The 15,893-nt window shown below is 37.3% G+C and overlaps 2 protein-coding genes across 2 annotated transcripts in view; both read right to left on the minus strand.

The window, feature by feature from the left end:
- The window catches only part of sft2d1 (SFT2 domain containing 1), a 31,059-nt gene extending 24,888 nt beyond the window's left edge, over nucleotides 1-6,171 (minus strand). Inside the window, exon 1 of the mRNA XM_052151429.1 lies at nucleotides 6,006-6,171. Coding sequence (XP_052007389.1) covers nucleotides 6,006-6,071 — 66 coding nt within the window. The 5' untranslated portion in view covers nucleotides 6,072-6,171. The remainder of the gene's footprint in view (nucleotides 1-6,005) is intronic.
- Nucleotides 6,172-7,900: 1,729 nt separating this feature from the next.
- LOC127661064 (ribosomal protein S6 kinase alpha-2) overlaps nucleotides 7,901-15,893 on the minus strand; it is a 96,449-nt gene continuing 88,456 nt past the window's right edge. The window contains exons 20-21 of the mRNA XM_052151621.1: nucleotides 10,179-10,316; nucleotides 7,901-9,445 (exon numbers count right to left, since the gene is read on the minus strand). Of these exons, the coding sequence (XP_052007581.1) occupies nucleotides 9,320-9,445; nucleotides 10,179-10,316 (264 nt within the window). The 3' untranslated portion in view covers nucleotides 7,901-9,319. The remainder of the gene's footprint in view (nucleotides 9,446-10,178; nucleotides 10,317-15,893) is intronic.

Consider the following 15,893-nt stretch of genomic DNA (forward strand, 5'->3'; position numbering starts at 1 on the left):
GTAACTGCGGTAACAATGGAGTAGGTTTTGCCGTACCAGTTCGAGCCCGAGTCCGATAATGAAAGTTTCGCAAGCATGACTTGTGCAGGACGTTTCACAGAAGTAAGTTTTTGGTTTGTAGCTCTCTAACATTTCAGATGTGTTGTTATAACTGTGTCATTTCTCTACATCACAGTAACAATGGTAGTGTAACTCGGGACCAATACATCAAGTACACTGTTGATTATTGTGAACCTAACAAAGCGTCAAGTAAAAGGCACGTAGTGCATCTAAGTTTTTCATAGATTGCTGGAATGGCTGTAGCTGAACTTTTGTCACCAGAGATATGAATGGAGAACAGAGGCTTACTCCCAGTTGGACATTACAGGGGGGTATAGTTAGTGAGCAAGTTAGCCGTGGACTAGGCATGGGCCGGTATGAGATATTGATGGTATGTTAACAAGCAAAAATATCACAGTTTCACGGTATCGTGTTATTGCGATTACAGTCCTAAATTTTTTATTTTTAAATATCTGGGTAAAAAAACAACAACTTTTTCCTACTGAACACAATATATTTTATTTTTAAGCAACATATAGAATATTTAGAACAGTATTCAACATGTATGTCAGGTTAAATAATTAAATAAATTAAATAATTGAATTTAAATTAATTTAAATAAATGCAGTCACTTAAGTGTCAGGATACACACTAGGACAACAAGGTTAGAAGGATTCAGAATAACTTTTAATGAAGCTTTCGTAGGACAGTAGGGAAGTTCAGATGCATCAACGGGCGCTGTGAGTATAATACTGATGAATGACCGTCTTTTCTCTTGCAGATAACGGCAGGCTTGAGTGTGGTAAGTATCACAATCCAAAGGACGCGGAGTATGAACACCAGGGAGATGGAGGAGTCTCTGGACGAGGGAAAACAGGTAAGTAACACAAGGGTGTACTGAGGAAACAGACTGGAATAGTCTCAGGAACAATCGTCTGAAAAGCACAGAGAGCAGGTTAGTGGATATTTCCTCGTTCAAGGTTTGACAGAGACTGGAGGTGAGTTGTGCTCTTAAATAGTGCTGGTGATTGCTGGATTGCTGGATTGATGACAGGTGCAGGTGATTAGTATTCGGGTGAGTGTGATCTTTGTGTTGTGGATGTGAGTGAGCCTGATTGCCTCCTGACATTAAGTGAGCCTAAACCTGCAGCTCAAAATTTTTTTTGGAGGCATGCACACTTTCTACAAATTTCTCTTTCAGTCCAAGTTATGATGCAGGAATGTGAGCATGTTCACCTTTCCTGGATTAAATTTGGAGCGGTGAGGTTCGAGGATGTGCCCACTAGAATTGAACACCCTCCCTGAGGGGCACACTGGTGGCTGGGATAGAAATATTCTTGCTACGTTGCCAAGGAGAGGTAACTCTTGAGCATTACCCTTCCACCATGCCAGTGGGTCACAGAATCAGAGGATATGTGAGGCAGAGACAAATGCAATTTATCCTCCATTGTCACTCTTTCTTTTAAGGGGCATCTTCTCCTTCTTTGAACCTTTGTTGTTTTTCTGATGTAATTTTTTCAGCAAGAGATTTGTTTTTCTTCTTTGTAGCAGCAGAAGGGACAGTGATGGTGGAAGTGCTGCTTCCTTTCTCTTGATCAGCAGTGGAGGCAGGTCATTCTTGAGGTGGCAGTGATGTCATTTCTGCCAGGTTCACAGCTTCCTCTACATTGAACCTGATGGTGTCATCCTTGTTTTGAGAAAAGTTGCCATTGAATCTGGGATCAATGAAGCAAGCAATGTCAATCACCTTATTGACATTCTCAGAGGTGTAACTGTGTTGCAGATCATCCATCATTACCTTTTCATTAATTTTGTTAGGGCATCATCTTCCTCCTTTTCATTCAGTATGCCAGTGATGTGCTCATAACAGGTTTCAAAAGGCCCTTTTCCACCGCATGTTACGGTTCGACTCGACTCTGCTCATTTGACTTTTCTGAGCTTGCTTTTCCACTGCAGTTTAGTGCCGCCTCAACATGGGTGGGATTATAGGCTGATCTTCATAGTTGCGCCACCTCTACTGCTGTGACATAATTTTAAACACGACACAAAACAATAAACAATAACAAGACTGCTAGCTGTTAGCTACTAACTCATTGTGCTGCATAAAGCAGTTGTTGCATGGCGATTTTACACAAGTGTAACAGTTAAATTGGTCTGGTTGTTTTAGAAACAAGCTTTCCAGTAGCTGGTCAACTAAATAAAGTGAAGCTTCTTAAGCAGACTTCTTACAAGTTTGATATCTTTCATACTCCAAGCTGTGGCTGTCTGAATGTTTTTGGTACCCAAAAAACTCCCATAAGGCAGATTTTGTCTTTTTCGACCTGGGAAAAAGTTCCAGGGGTTCACCTCCTTCGGCCATCCTTCACACAGGTGACTGACTGCTTACACCAACCAGAGGGGAGAGGTCGTGTTACTCTCTACGCTGCACAAAACTTGAGGGATTCCTGCATTTTCAGTTTTTGACGAGACATTAAATAAAACAGCTCGTACTGCAGGAACGATATAATGGAACGTTTTTGTGGTTTTGAAACAGTGACTTTTTCAAACCGCGGTATACCTTGAAACCGGTAACCAGCCCATGCCTACCGTGGACTACTGTGGATAGTGACCATAACATTACAGCTTGTAATTATAAGTAAACCTGTTCAGGAGCAGTGTTTTCTGTGGAGAGAGTAACTTTAGAAGTGCTTTATTACTTTGCAGATCTTTTACATGCACAAACAGCTATATTACACACTAAAGGAAATGTAAAATCCCAAAAAGCTAAATTAAATTGCCCATTTTTTGTTTCAATAAACAATAAATTATTTTAATTTTTTTTACTGGGGAGGATGTTTTGAGTTTTGGAATTTACAGTATGTTTTAATAGTGCAATGAACTCTTTATCTCAAAAAATCAAGGAAAATTTGATTCCTCATATTTCCTATATATATAAAACCCACTATATCAAGTAGCTTTTAAAGGTACAAAACAACTTAAAGTGTCTGCTACACAGTTTAAATCCCAAGAACAGATTGGTTTGCAGAAACCAAACAACATCCAGAGGTCATGACCTTACCTCACATGATCCTTTCCCTTAGGAAGCATGTAAAATCAGCAATGTAGCAAATATCATTATCACATCAAAATCATTGGCAGATACAGTTCAGTATAATCCAAAACAAAGCAACACTAGACTGTAATCTCTATATCTTGACTTTTATACCATAATTTGTGGACATGGGACCATGGTTATACAGTACTAGGGATGGGCATGAGTACTCGGATGTGGCAGCAGTGATCGATCATCATGATGATCGATGGGGATCATGCATGATGACTTTTAACTTAATTAAAATTCAAGCTACTTTTGAAATGTATTCCACTACAGATTACATGCAGTAAAACGCAATTTGTAACATATTGCATTAGATTACTCAAGGTCAGTAACATATTCTAAATACTTTGGATTACTTCTTTAGCACTGGTAGATTTTTTCACTTGTTTTGACTATAAAAACTCATTCAGTACAGACAGACAAAATACACGTTAAAAATACGTTCTCTGAAAAACTCAAATATCTTATGCAGTGTTGTTTCTAAAACAAGATAAATCAAATCGATCTTGTTTTAAGAATTTTTTTCAAGAATAACATTTTTGTCTAATATCAAAGGTCTTACTAAAAAAAAAGAAATTATGATCCAACGTGAATTTTCTTGATAAAAAATATGACTGTGTCTGGTATCATGTGCATGTAAAATGGCTAGAAATAGCATTTTAGCTTAGCATAAAGCTAACAATTTACACAAGGTTTCTTTCTATTTCTTCTGCTCCAAACGTACTTCTCTGTCTGCTCGTATGAATGTAACACATCATAAGAAAGTGTTTCACCGCTGTTCAAATGCACTTTGGATTGCATCATTTATATGTATAAATGTTTTCCATCTGAAAGGACTAAATATTAAATGAAACAAATGACAATAAAATGCAAAGTAATCTCTTCAGTAATCAAAATACTTTTTGAATGTAACTGTATTCTAATTACCAATTATTTAAATTGTAACTATAGTGGAATACAGTTACTTATATTTTGTATTTTAAATACGTAATCCCGTTACATGTATTCCATTACTCCCAAACACTGGACACACACACACACACACACACACACCAGGAAAGTGTGGCAGTGGACTCAACATATACAGCAGGCAAGTGTTTCAAACAGCTAGACAGAGCGCACGCAGCTAAATGGACCAGAATGCAGCGTCTTTAAAACTGAAAGCGATTTGAAAATAGTTCAGACAGTCACTAAAAAAACTGGTGCGCACTTACGAAGATTACTACGTTAACCTGAAGGAAAAACAAACAGACACGCGTTGTGCACATTCTTGTGACTCTCATGTGACTGAGTTGGGCAGCGAACCTTCACATAATGACAAAATATGATGTATTATATTTTGATTATGCAAACTTTTGTACATTTTGTAACAGAATATTTTACAACAGCCTATAAAAATGAATAGACGATACACTGGAACAACTAGATGCAATGCAGCAGTCAAAGACGTTTGTCAGACATGTTTACAGGTGTGTACAAGTCATTGCCACAAGTACTCCAGTAGACAATTTGACCAACAATGCCCATCCCTATACAGTACCATGCTTTTTTTAATACCCAAGTATTCTTAAATGTCATTTAAAAACCATGGTAAATAAGTATGGTAATCATTCAGGAAAATTGTATCTATCAAAGAACCATGGTATATATTTTTTACACGGTGTCATGGTAATAACGTAATATTGGATACTAAAATGATGGTAATACCATGGCATTAGAATATGGTTATTACAATGGCATATATTAAAGTACCATGGCATTGCCATGATTTCTTTTACACATTGTACTATGGTAATACCATGTTTTAAACCTTGTGCATCAATTTAAAAACCTTATACAGAGGTTCTTAGAGGACAAAAACTTCCATAAGAATAGTATATATTAATATTATTTTCCATTTTGAGTAAAGAAATTTTAACCAACATCAGTCCTGATCATAACTACCAAATATTCATTCATTTTTGGACCCTTTAAATGTCAGTTTGATTATATAATGCAATTGCTGTTTTTTACACACACACACACACACACACACACACACACACACACACACACACACACACACACACACACACACAAACAAAACACACTCTGACATTCATACCAACACACCCACACAAGTTTAGCTGCATTATTTATTAAATTGGCCTGCAGTGTTGTATAATACAGCAAACAGAAAATACGAAAAAGCATGTATATGCTCCACGGGCTAAACATGAGAAAAATTGCGCTATCGGGTGAAAAATATCAAAACTATTATTAAATTTTTTTTAACGCCAGGGCTCCGGAATAAAAGCAGAATATCATATAATTCATGATTTTATGCTTTAATGGCACTGGGATCAAATAATGCAGATTTAATGGGTTTCAATGGGAACATTTTTTTCCTTAAGATCCTGAGTGTAACTATTTTGTGTACACAGTTTTTATTATAGATGTATTATAGGAACTGAGGTTAAAATATCAAAATTCCCCCCAAAATCTACACCTTTATGCCGTTGGCATTAACACCAAAATGATCGAAAAAACAAAAATGAAAAAGACAAAATGTCTCGAAGGTGGCACAAGGGTTAAGATATTGCAATGATGGTAGTTTCATACGACTCTATGAAGGACATTGGAGAAGTCGCATGTAAATACCATGGAAATGAATATGATTATTATACAGTACCATGGCATATACCAAAGTACAACAGAATGACCATTTGACACCATCACTGTACCAATGTGCAGCCACAGTACTTTTTTGTAAGTGTTACAACGGAAATGAAGCATTATCAGCATTAAACATCAACAGTCTGACCGAAAGTACTTATGTGGCCTGTCCGTTAAAGACGCACAGCAAATAAAACACACTTGCTCTTTATACCTGTGCTGTAAGCCCCAATTCTTCATTCTCTTCTCGACCACTTAATACACGACGCAACTTGTCCATCGTTGCTCGTTAGTTCAAATATGTGTTTATTTAAAATGCTCGGACACTTCCTCGAAAATCAGCACTGACTTAAGTCAGCCTTCGCCGTAACTTCTTCCCACCCATAGCACTCCAACAAGCCCCGCCCTTGGACTCAACGCTATTTACTATGGTTGGACAGGATATGACTGACTACTTAACCGCCCAATCGAAGACTGACGTTAAAATGGTTAGCCAATCACGATAAGGAAGGCGGGACCTGCTGGAAAACGTGAGCCACACAGGCATTCGGAGATTCTATCACAGTGTTCACAGTATTCAGTGTAGGGAATAGTGAAAGAGTGAACGAGTGCGCAATTTCGGCCCAGTACACAAACACATTGCCAGACACTTATTCTATTACAGTCATTTTGAAGAAATAATCTTTTTAAAATTAGACCAAGAATTTGGGTAATTGTTTCCAGTTCTGTACAGTTTGTTAGTTCAGTCGAATCACACCAAATATTAAACATATTTGTATAAACATATATTTCCTATGTGAAAACATAAATTTTTACTCAGAAAAGGCTCATTTTGTTCTTTCTCTTTAAAAATCCCGTATACAGTTTGCCATTTAAATTTAGAAAGGGACTTTAGGAGAAAATGTAAAACATTGTCCTACATTTTGAACGTAGCCTATCCTTGGCCCTGTTATATTTGAATAAGAAAATCATTGGGATGATTTTTTTTAAATTTTTTTACAATAAATAAAACCTCAAAATAGCCTAACATATAGCATAATGCTCACAAAGTAGTTTTTGTATTTATCCAAATGTTAAATCTGTTCAAATGTCAAAAGGCTATCAAAAGGACATAACCTTTTGATAGCTTTTTATTTATTTATTTATAAAATTATTTGTCTATTCTACTTATATTTCCTTTGACCCCTGAGTGTCAGCAGAGAAGATATAGCCAATAAAATGTATTTAGATTATATAGGCTTTACTACACGTCAGAATGTTAAGACAAGTTATTAAGATTTTAACCAATGCTGTTTATTTATAAACATTTGGTATGCAAGCCAACCTAGAGCATACAACTACAGCCTTTTCTAGCATGGATGGGTCCTAATAATATTTCTGTTTGGCATCACTGTACAAGTTGGTAGTGACTGGTGTACAGCATGAACTGCTTAGTTTAGCTAGAAGAACTGATGTACTGACATAAACCAGATTCACTCAAATATATAGTTCATCCAAAAATTAAAATGGTCAAATCAGTTACACAACCTAATGGCATCCTAGATGTGTATGATTTTGTTTCTTCTGCTGAACACAACAAATATTTTTAGAAGAATAGCTCAGCTCCGTAGGTCCATACAGTGCAAGTGAATGGTGACCAAAACTTTGAAGCTCAAAAAAGGAGATAAAGGCATCATAAAAGTTATCCATAAGACTCCAGTGGTTTAATCTATATATTCAGAGGTGATATGATAGGTGTGGATGAGAAACAGATCAATATTTAAGTCCTTTTTTTACTATAAATTCTCCTCCCTGTCCAGTAGGTGGCGATATGCACGAAAATGAAAATGGCCAGAAACAAAAGTTTCTGTTTGATTGGAAAGTGTAGATTTATAATAAAAAAAATGACTTAAATATTGATCTGTTTCTCACCCACACCTATCATATCTCTTCAAAAGACATGGATTAAACCACTGTAGACATATGGATTATTTATATGCAGCCTTTTTTTTTATTTTTGGAGTTCTGATCACCATTCACTAGCAATGTATAAAGCTACAAATCTGAGATATTCTTAAAAAAATCTTTGTTTGTGTTGTGCAGAAGAGAGAAAGTCATACATATCTGGGATGGCATGAGGGTGAGTAAATGATGAGTGCACTTTTTGGGTGCACTATCCCTAAAGCACTGGTGAGGGTGTATTTTTACATGTAAAAAACAAGCCACACAAGCAAGAGACGACGTGTTCGTCTGTTTTTCTGCTTAAAGCAGGTTCATTATTTGGAAAAGGTTGATCATTTTCATTCAAAAGTATTGAACTGTCTCCATTTTATCATACAAAAATGTATATGCACTGCTATCATTAAACTGTTTCAGAAGCTGCTACAAATATTGTATGACTGCATGCAAATGGGATTTCTAAATATCCTCAAATGGAGTTCATTATGTGAGAACAAATTTCCTAGCATCTCTGCATTTTTTTTTATTATTGCATTGGCATGAATTAAAGCACATAGTTGTTACTTTAAACTGACATTTTTTTTAGAATATTGGTCAAAGTTACCTCGAAGTGTAGTAGATGATGACATGTCATGTGTTTTCCAGAATGTTAATCTAAAGACTACACATAATATGCATGTTAGCTACAATGTAGTGGTCTAGTTCAAACTATATCTACAAATTCTTTACATTTCCAGGAATGGGAAAATACATGCTTAGGCTTATATTCTGAAGTCGCTTAGTGCAAAGGTGTGGCACTTGTTTGGGTTTTATGTTTATGCATAAAGGTCACTTAAAAATAATAATCATATAAATAAAATGTACTCGAAATTTTCAATAAACATATAAATAAATAAATCAATAAATAGGTAGTCAGATAGAAATATACAGAACGTAATCATGCATATTCAAAAAAGAAATCAAAGACAAATAAATAAATCAACCAATTTGGTCCAAATACTGAAGATGAATGAAATTAGAAACAAACATTAGAATTAAAAACAGCTGTTTTTGTAAAAGTATTCCCAACATAAACAGTAATCAACGTGAAGTCTCAGCATTATACAACATAAAACATGAAACTGGGACATGAAAAAAGTAAACAATAAAATAAATAACATAAAAAGATGTTCCTTGTGCTTTCATTAACACACTAAAAATATGTACAACCATTAGTTTCTCATAACAATACATAACGTACATGGCATGCTTGTTCAAAAGACTGGATTTCCAACCGACTGCTCACAGTTTGGGAACGATAACCATGATCTTTGCTGTCCACCATTAAAAATGAAAACCTTTCCATAATGATACACAAGTGCTGAGCCACAACCGCCTGTTTTGGAGTCCTGACAGCTGTGATGTTTGCATCTGGGCTTCATGAGACACTTGGGAGATCATTTGCCACTCTTTGGAGATTGCTCCGACACTGCGGTCAGTCTGATTTTTCCACTCTGCCCCAGATGCTTTGGTGGCCGTCTGTGCCCTGTCCAAAGCCTAGACACTGGAAATGTCTTAAAGATGTTGATGCCTCTGTATCTGGTCAGAGTGCTATAGACGAGTGGAGGTAAGTCTCTTCATTCCTCTCCTTTGAGCCAGAGAGGAAGACAGGACTGGCTCCAGTTTTGGGGCCTGAGGTGATCGGTTTAAAGCGGAGTATGTGGCAGCCATCGCCCCCTAGGAAGTGATGTCATAGATTGGTTAAATATATCATGAATAATAAAGTGTCAAAGCATAGTGCTACTTGGAAATGTGAGGTGACAATTTCAAACTTTTATGAAGAAAGGCTCCATGTTGTCTATAGTATTGTCATGCAGAAGACAAATTATTTGATGTAAAGATATTTCCCTGTCAATCAACAAGGCATTATAAATCTATTCCTCTAAAATCTGTGACATGGTGTTCTGTTTATTCTACTTAGTAATTTTTTGTTCATGTTTCACTGACCAAAATGACAGTGGTCTGTCTTTGACTTTACATTGACAGTATTCAGGGTTGCTAATCAATTTCCATGACTTTTCCAGCTGTTTGTGATTGCTGGATAACGATTTAATTATTATTATTCCATTATTATTATTATTATTATTATTATTATTATTATTATTATTATTTAAATACTTAATGCACACCATTCACGGATAAATCTGCTCGAAGTTGCAATTTTACAGGTAAACACAAGATGAAGATATTGGACTCTCTATAGAGGATTTGGCAACAGAAAATAGCTTTTTCCCTTTTGAGCTTATCAACGCATACTTTTTTCAATCTGTGTTATTGTTTCTGTGTTTTTTTATTATAAAAAATACATTAAAAAAAATCCAATGATCACTACCTATTTCATATCAAACAACATACACCGATCATACAGTAGGATCATCCTATATGGAGTTATACATAGATGGGGTGATACCTTCACCAGTTGCACATCCTGTCTGATGAGCTGGCTCTGAGATAACTGATCACAGTTGACTATCCAGGGATGTCTGAGAACCAGAGGTGCTGTCAGCCGCTGGTGAGGGTCTACATGTAACATTTTGGTGACGATGTCCTGTTCAAAGATATAGAAAACCTGAATTGTTTGAGGCTGACACATTTGACACATTTGTTTCTCGAATATGTGCATTACAACCAGTGATGGGTGATATATCAAATATTAAGGTATCAATTTACAATATGATTCCATTTGTTAACATTACTTTAAAGGGATAGTTCCCCCAAAATGAAAATGTTCTTATCATTTACTCACCCTCATGCCTTATCAGATGTGTATGACTTTCTTTCTTCAGCAGAACACAAACAAAGAGTTTTAGAAGAACATCTTAGCGCTGTAGGTCCATAAAATGCAAGTGAATGGAGGCCAGAACTTTGAAGCTCCAAAAAGCATATAAAAGCATCATAAAAGACATTTGACTCCAGTGGTTAAATCCATATCGTCAGATGCAATATGATAGTTGTGGGGGGGAAACAGAACAATATTTAAGTCCGTTTTTACTCTAAATCTACACTTTCACATTCTTCATCTTTTGTTTTTGGCGATTAGCATTCCTTGTGCACCTACTGGGCAGGAAGAAGCATTTATAGTAAGACACTTATTAAATATTGACCTGTTTCTCAACAAAACTTATCATATCACTTCAGAAGATGTGGATTAAACCACTGGAGTCTTGTGGATTCATTTTATGCTCTCTTTATATGCTTTTTGGTCATTCAAAGTTCTGGTCACCATTTACTTGCACTGTATGTAAAAACGGAGCTTAATTATTCTTCTAAAAACCTTAGTTTGTGTGTTTTTTGTTTTGTTTTTGTTTTTTTGTGCATTTTCATTTTTGGGTGAACTATCCCTATAATGTATTAGGTATCATGAACTTACAATTAACAATATAAATATATATATATATAGCAAAATGGTAAGTTCGATTCATTTTTGTGAATCAGTTCAAATCAGTTTGTTTCAATGAATCAATTCAAAACATCATGGTTACTGTTGTAACCTCCATTCCCCGAGGGAAGGAACGAGATGTTGTGTCGAATGAAGTGACTCAAGGGGTCTTCCTGGGACGCCAAACGTACCTCTGAACCTGAAAAAAGGCCAATGTCAAGTTGGCAGACAGAATTTGCATGCCCCGCCCCGCCCCGGACATACGGGTATAAAGGGATGTAGGGCAGCGAGTGCCAGTAAGGATTTTGCAATGAGGAGCCGAAAATAAGGTATGGCTGTTTACAGTGGTAGGTCTAGTTCTGTGGCAGGAGGGACACAAAGTCTCGTTCCTTCCCTCGGGGGAATGGAGGTTACAACAGTAACCATGATGTTCCCTTCTGTCACTCATTCAAAGTTGTGTCGAATGAAGTGACACAAGGGGTCCCATCTAAAAACGCCACGCACTAACCGTGTTACGTGAACTGTCGAGACAGGTGCAAGCAGGCTACTGCGTGCTAGAGGCAACTGTGTCGACTGCATGTAGCCCTCCCCAATGCCCCCAAAGAGGTGTCACATACAGACCTTAGGTTCCCCTACATGACTAGCATGAGAGCAAGCCGAGCAGCCGCACCTTTTCTCTCACTATGTCTCTCACATAGGACGTGAAGAATCTTAAAGCTATGAAACGTATCGGGGAAGGTGGTCTTTCCCGGTCCTATTCTTTCAGGGGGAAAAGACCCTGCGGAGGCCACATCCTGCCCAGTCTAAGGGGAGGTAACATGTGGCAAATACACCACGAGGGTTGTGAAGCCGTACGTGGGAAATGGCGCGGTGGTAGGTCCAGCCTAATGAGGGGGGACTCTACAAGCACAGCGACCGGGCCAGCGGGGCTGCCCAAGGGAAACGTGGGTCCGCCGACAGGGAGACTTTACCACGGGAAATATATTACGGGAGTTTGCCTGAAAAGGGAACTAAGCCCGTGGAGCCTGACCCCAGTACAGAGCACCCGTGACTCGTAGTGGGTTTGGCCGCAAATTGCTCGTTAACGAGTTCTACCGGCTCGGACCTGACAAAACACAGGATGAGACCGACTCAACCCTGATATTGTAAAATCTGGCAAAGGTATTGGGTGTTGCCCAGCCCGCTGCTCTGCAGATGTCTGCTAAGGAGGTGCCATAGGCCAGTGCCCACGAGGATGCCACACTTCTCTTAGGGTGTGCTCGAACCCGCAAGGGGGCGGGCACGGCCTGGGTGTGATAAGCTAAGGAAATAGCATCAACGACCCAGTGAGCTAACCTCTGTTTGGAGACGGCGTTCCCTTTCCGCCGTCCGCCGAAGCAGACAAAGAGCTGCTCAGAACATCTAGAGCTCTGCGTGCGGTCCAAATAGATACGCAAAGCACGTACCGGACACAGCAAAGAGAAGGCTGGGTCTGCCTCCTCCCGGCGCAGCTTGTTTGCAGGCTCACGACCTGGTCCCTTAAGGGGCTCGTAGGAACCTTGGGCGCATAGCACGGTCGCGGCCTCAGGATAACGTGAGAATGTGCAGGAGAGCCATGGCATGCAGGGCGGAGGCGCCCTGTCCGGTGGCATTGTAGACTTTCGAGGTCAGTGATGACGTCATTCTACGGGCTCTGGAGGGGAATACCGGGCAGTCCCGCCAGGTGGCAGCGTTCTCGGGACACAAGTGGATTGCAACCGCTCTGTGCACCCGGGGGACCTCCGTGTACCCGCGGGCTATCACGCCATCCAGGGTAGTGAGAGCGGCGAGCTATATTATATAATATAATATTGTATAATTTAATATAATATAATATAATATAATATAATATAATATAATATAGCACAGTTAGTTCTGGTCCTTGAATCTGATTGGACGAAAGAAGTTCCATGAGCACTGATGGTGTGACACCATCAGCACTCGGACACTTCACTGTGTGTATCAATCCGCTTGTGTTCATGCTGTTCTAAACTAAAGTGTATCTGTTAGGAGTTACTGGCTTTATTTTTGAAATTGCATATATTATCCAGTAGGTGGTGGCAAAAGATAATTTTCGTGTGTAATATGAGCCAGTTGGTGACGTAAAGTGAATCGTTAGTCATTGTTTACATAGAACTGCGCTTGATCGCTGTATTAATAATACATTACCAAAGCTAGGAAATAGCTTTAAACGGCTTCAAACCGACAACTTCAGGATTAAGGCTCATGCTGGGAGACACAACAGGCTGATTTATTACAGAACTCAAGTGCTAATCTTTTAGCGGAGTTTCCACATTGGATACATACTGTTTAAAATGGCAGAGGAATCGCTGTTTCTATAGTGACACTTGCGGACCGGCTACCGCAAAATAGAGAAGAATACACCTGCTTGGACGTCTATTTTCCACTGAAAAAGCTGAAAGCATCTCTGACTGGGTGTGGCAACTGGTGATTGCAAACACTCCATCTCTCTCTCTCTCTCCCTCTCTCTCTCTCTCTCTCTCTCTCTCTCTCTCTCTCTCTCTCTCACACACACACACACACACACACACACACACATCCAGCCGTCAATCCTTGTTTATCCAATAACTTGTTAGAAACAGCTCAAGCTTTGATACTATTCCTGAAGTGAACTTTTTGAATTACTAACTGAGGTTTGGACACATCATTTACCAGCAATATAATATAATATTATATAATATAATATAATATAACATAATATAATATAATATAGTATAATATAATATAACATAATATTATATAATATATTATAATATAATATAACATAACATAACATAATATAACATAATATAGTATAATATAATATAATATAACATAACATAATATAAGATAACATATTATAATATAATAGAATATAACATAATATAATATAATATAATATACATAATATAATAGAATATAATATAACATAATATAATATAATATAACATAATATAATATAATATAACATAATATAGTATAATATAATATAATATAACATAATATAATATAATATAATATAACATAATATAATTAATATAATATAATATAATATAATATAATATAGCAATAGAATATAGCAATATAATATAAGATAAGATAACATAATATAGTATAGTATAATATAATATAATATAATATAATATAATATAATATTAAAGCAACATCACATAAGCAAGAGTGCAATATGGCCCTACATCAGCACTGCTGTGATTCGGCTGCAGGATGAGTGTTGTAGGTAATCACAGCAGTGCTGATTTATGGCCATATAGCACGATTGCGAGTGTGATATTGCTTATATACAACAGTTCAATGAACATGTCAATTTAAAGAAATTAGGAAAAACTGAGTACGGTCATAAAAACGCATTTGTGCATGGAACTACTTTCTTATGCGGCGGATCACAATCCGCCGTTGCTGGTTTAAAACAAATGATGCGTCCAAGCCTGCGTTAGTAATTAAAAAATGTCACTTCAGAAATAGTATCATGGCTTGTGCTGTTTCTAACAAGTTATTGGATAAACAAGGATAGTCACAGATAGTCTGTGTGTTTCTGTGTGTGTGTGAGGGAGAGAGAGAGAGAGAGAGAGAGAGAGAGAGAGAGAGAGAGAGAGAGAGAGAGAGAGAGAGAGAGAGAGAGAGGGACAGAGCGTGTGTGATCACCAGTTGCAAACCCAAGCAGAGATGCTGTCAGCTTTCTGGAGATCAGCTTTCTCAGTGGAAAAATCACCGTCCAAGCGGGGCAATTCTCCCTATTTCGCGGTTGCCTGTGAAAGAATCCTTCACCATAGAAACTGCAATGTCCTCTGCCATTTTGAACAGTATGTTTTCTCCAATGTGGAAACAGTAAGAGGTAAGTAATGAGTTGTGAAATTAATCTGTCTGTTGTGTATCTCAGCTGTGATGAGCCATAATGCTGAAGTTGTTTGTTTAAAGCCATTAAAAGCTATTTTCTAGCTGTAGTTGTGTAGTAGTAATATGAGCGATCATGGAGCACTGTTCTATGTAAACAATGACTGATGGATTCACTTCACGTCACCAACTGCTCATGTTACAAACAAAAATAATCTTTTGCCACCACTTGCTGGCTAACATATGTAATGTCAAAAAATAAAATAAAAAATACATGTAAGAGACACTCATACAGTAGCTCTTAACACATATGCACTACTGTTACACTTTAGTTTAGAATGGCACGAACACAAGCGTGCGAGTGCTGATGGTGTCACACAATCAGTGCTCATGGAACGTCTCTTGCACAATCAAATATAATATAATATATATATATAACATTTAGTTCCGGTCCTCAAATCTGATTGGACGAGAGACAATTAATGTAAGTATTTGGAAATATTTTGATATTTAAAAAAATATTTAATGTAATTTATCAGATTTTAAAGCCTTAAAGGAAATTATACAACCCTTTTTTATTATGATTCCCAGCTTAATATTAATAAATGGCTTAAGGTGTACCAAGCACACATACACCTACACACCCATAAGCTCGGAAACAGACAATTAATCATAATAATCGCAATATTTCTTTTTTTTTTATTAATCGTAAGCCAAATTTCATAATCGTGACAGACCTATTCTGATTCAACAATTCATGGTTCAATGAAGACCCATGTGCTATTTTTAATGTTTTAAATTCTTTATTTATAACACATATCCGTAAATAAATACTGCTGTTTATTACTAAGCTCAGCAAAAAAAAAAATCTTCATC

This window comes from Xyrauchen texanus, chromosome 20 (assembly GCF_025860055.1).
Source record: "Xyrauchen texanus isolate HMW12.3.18 chromosome 20, RBS_HiC_50CHRs, whole genome shotgun sequence".
NCBI lineage: Eukaryota > Metazoa > Chordata > Actinopteri > Cypriniformes > Catostomidae > Xyrauchen > Xyrauchen texanus.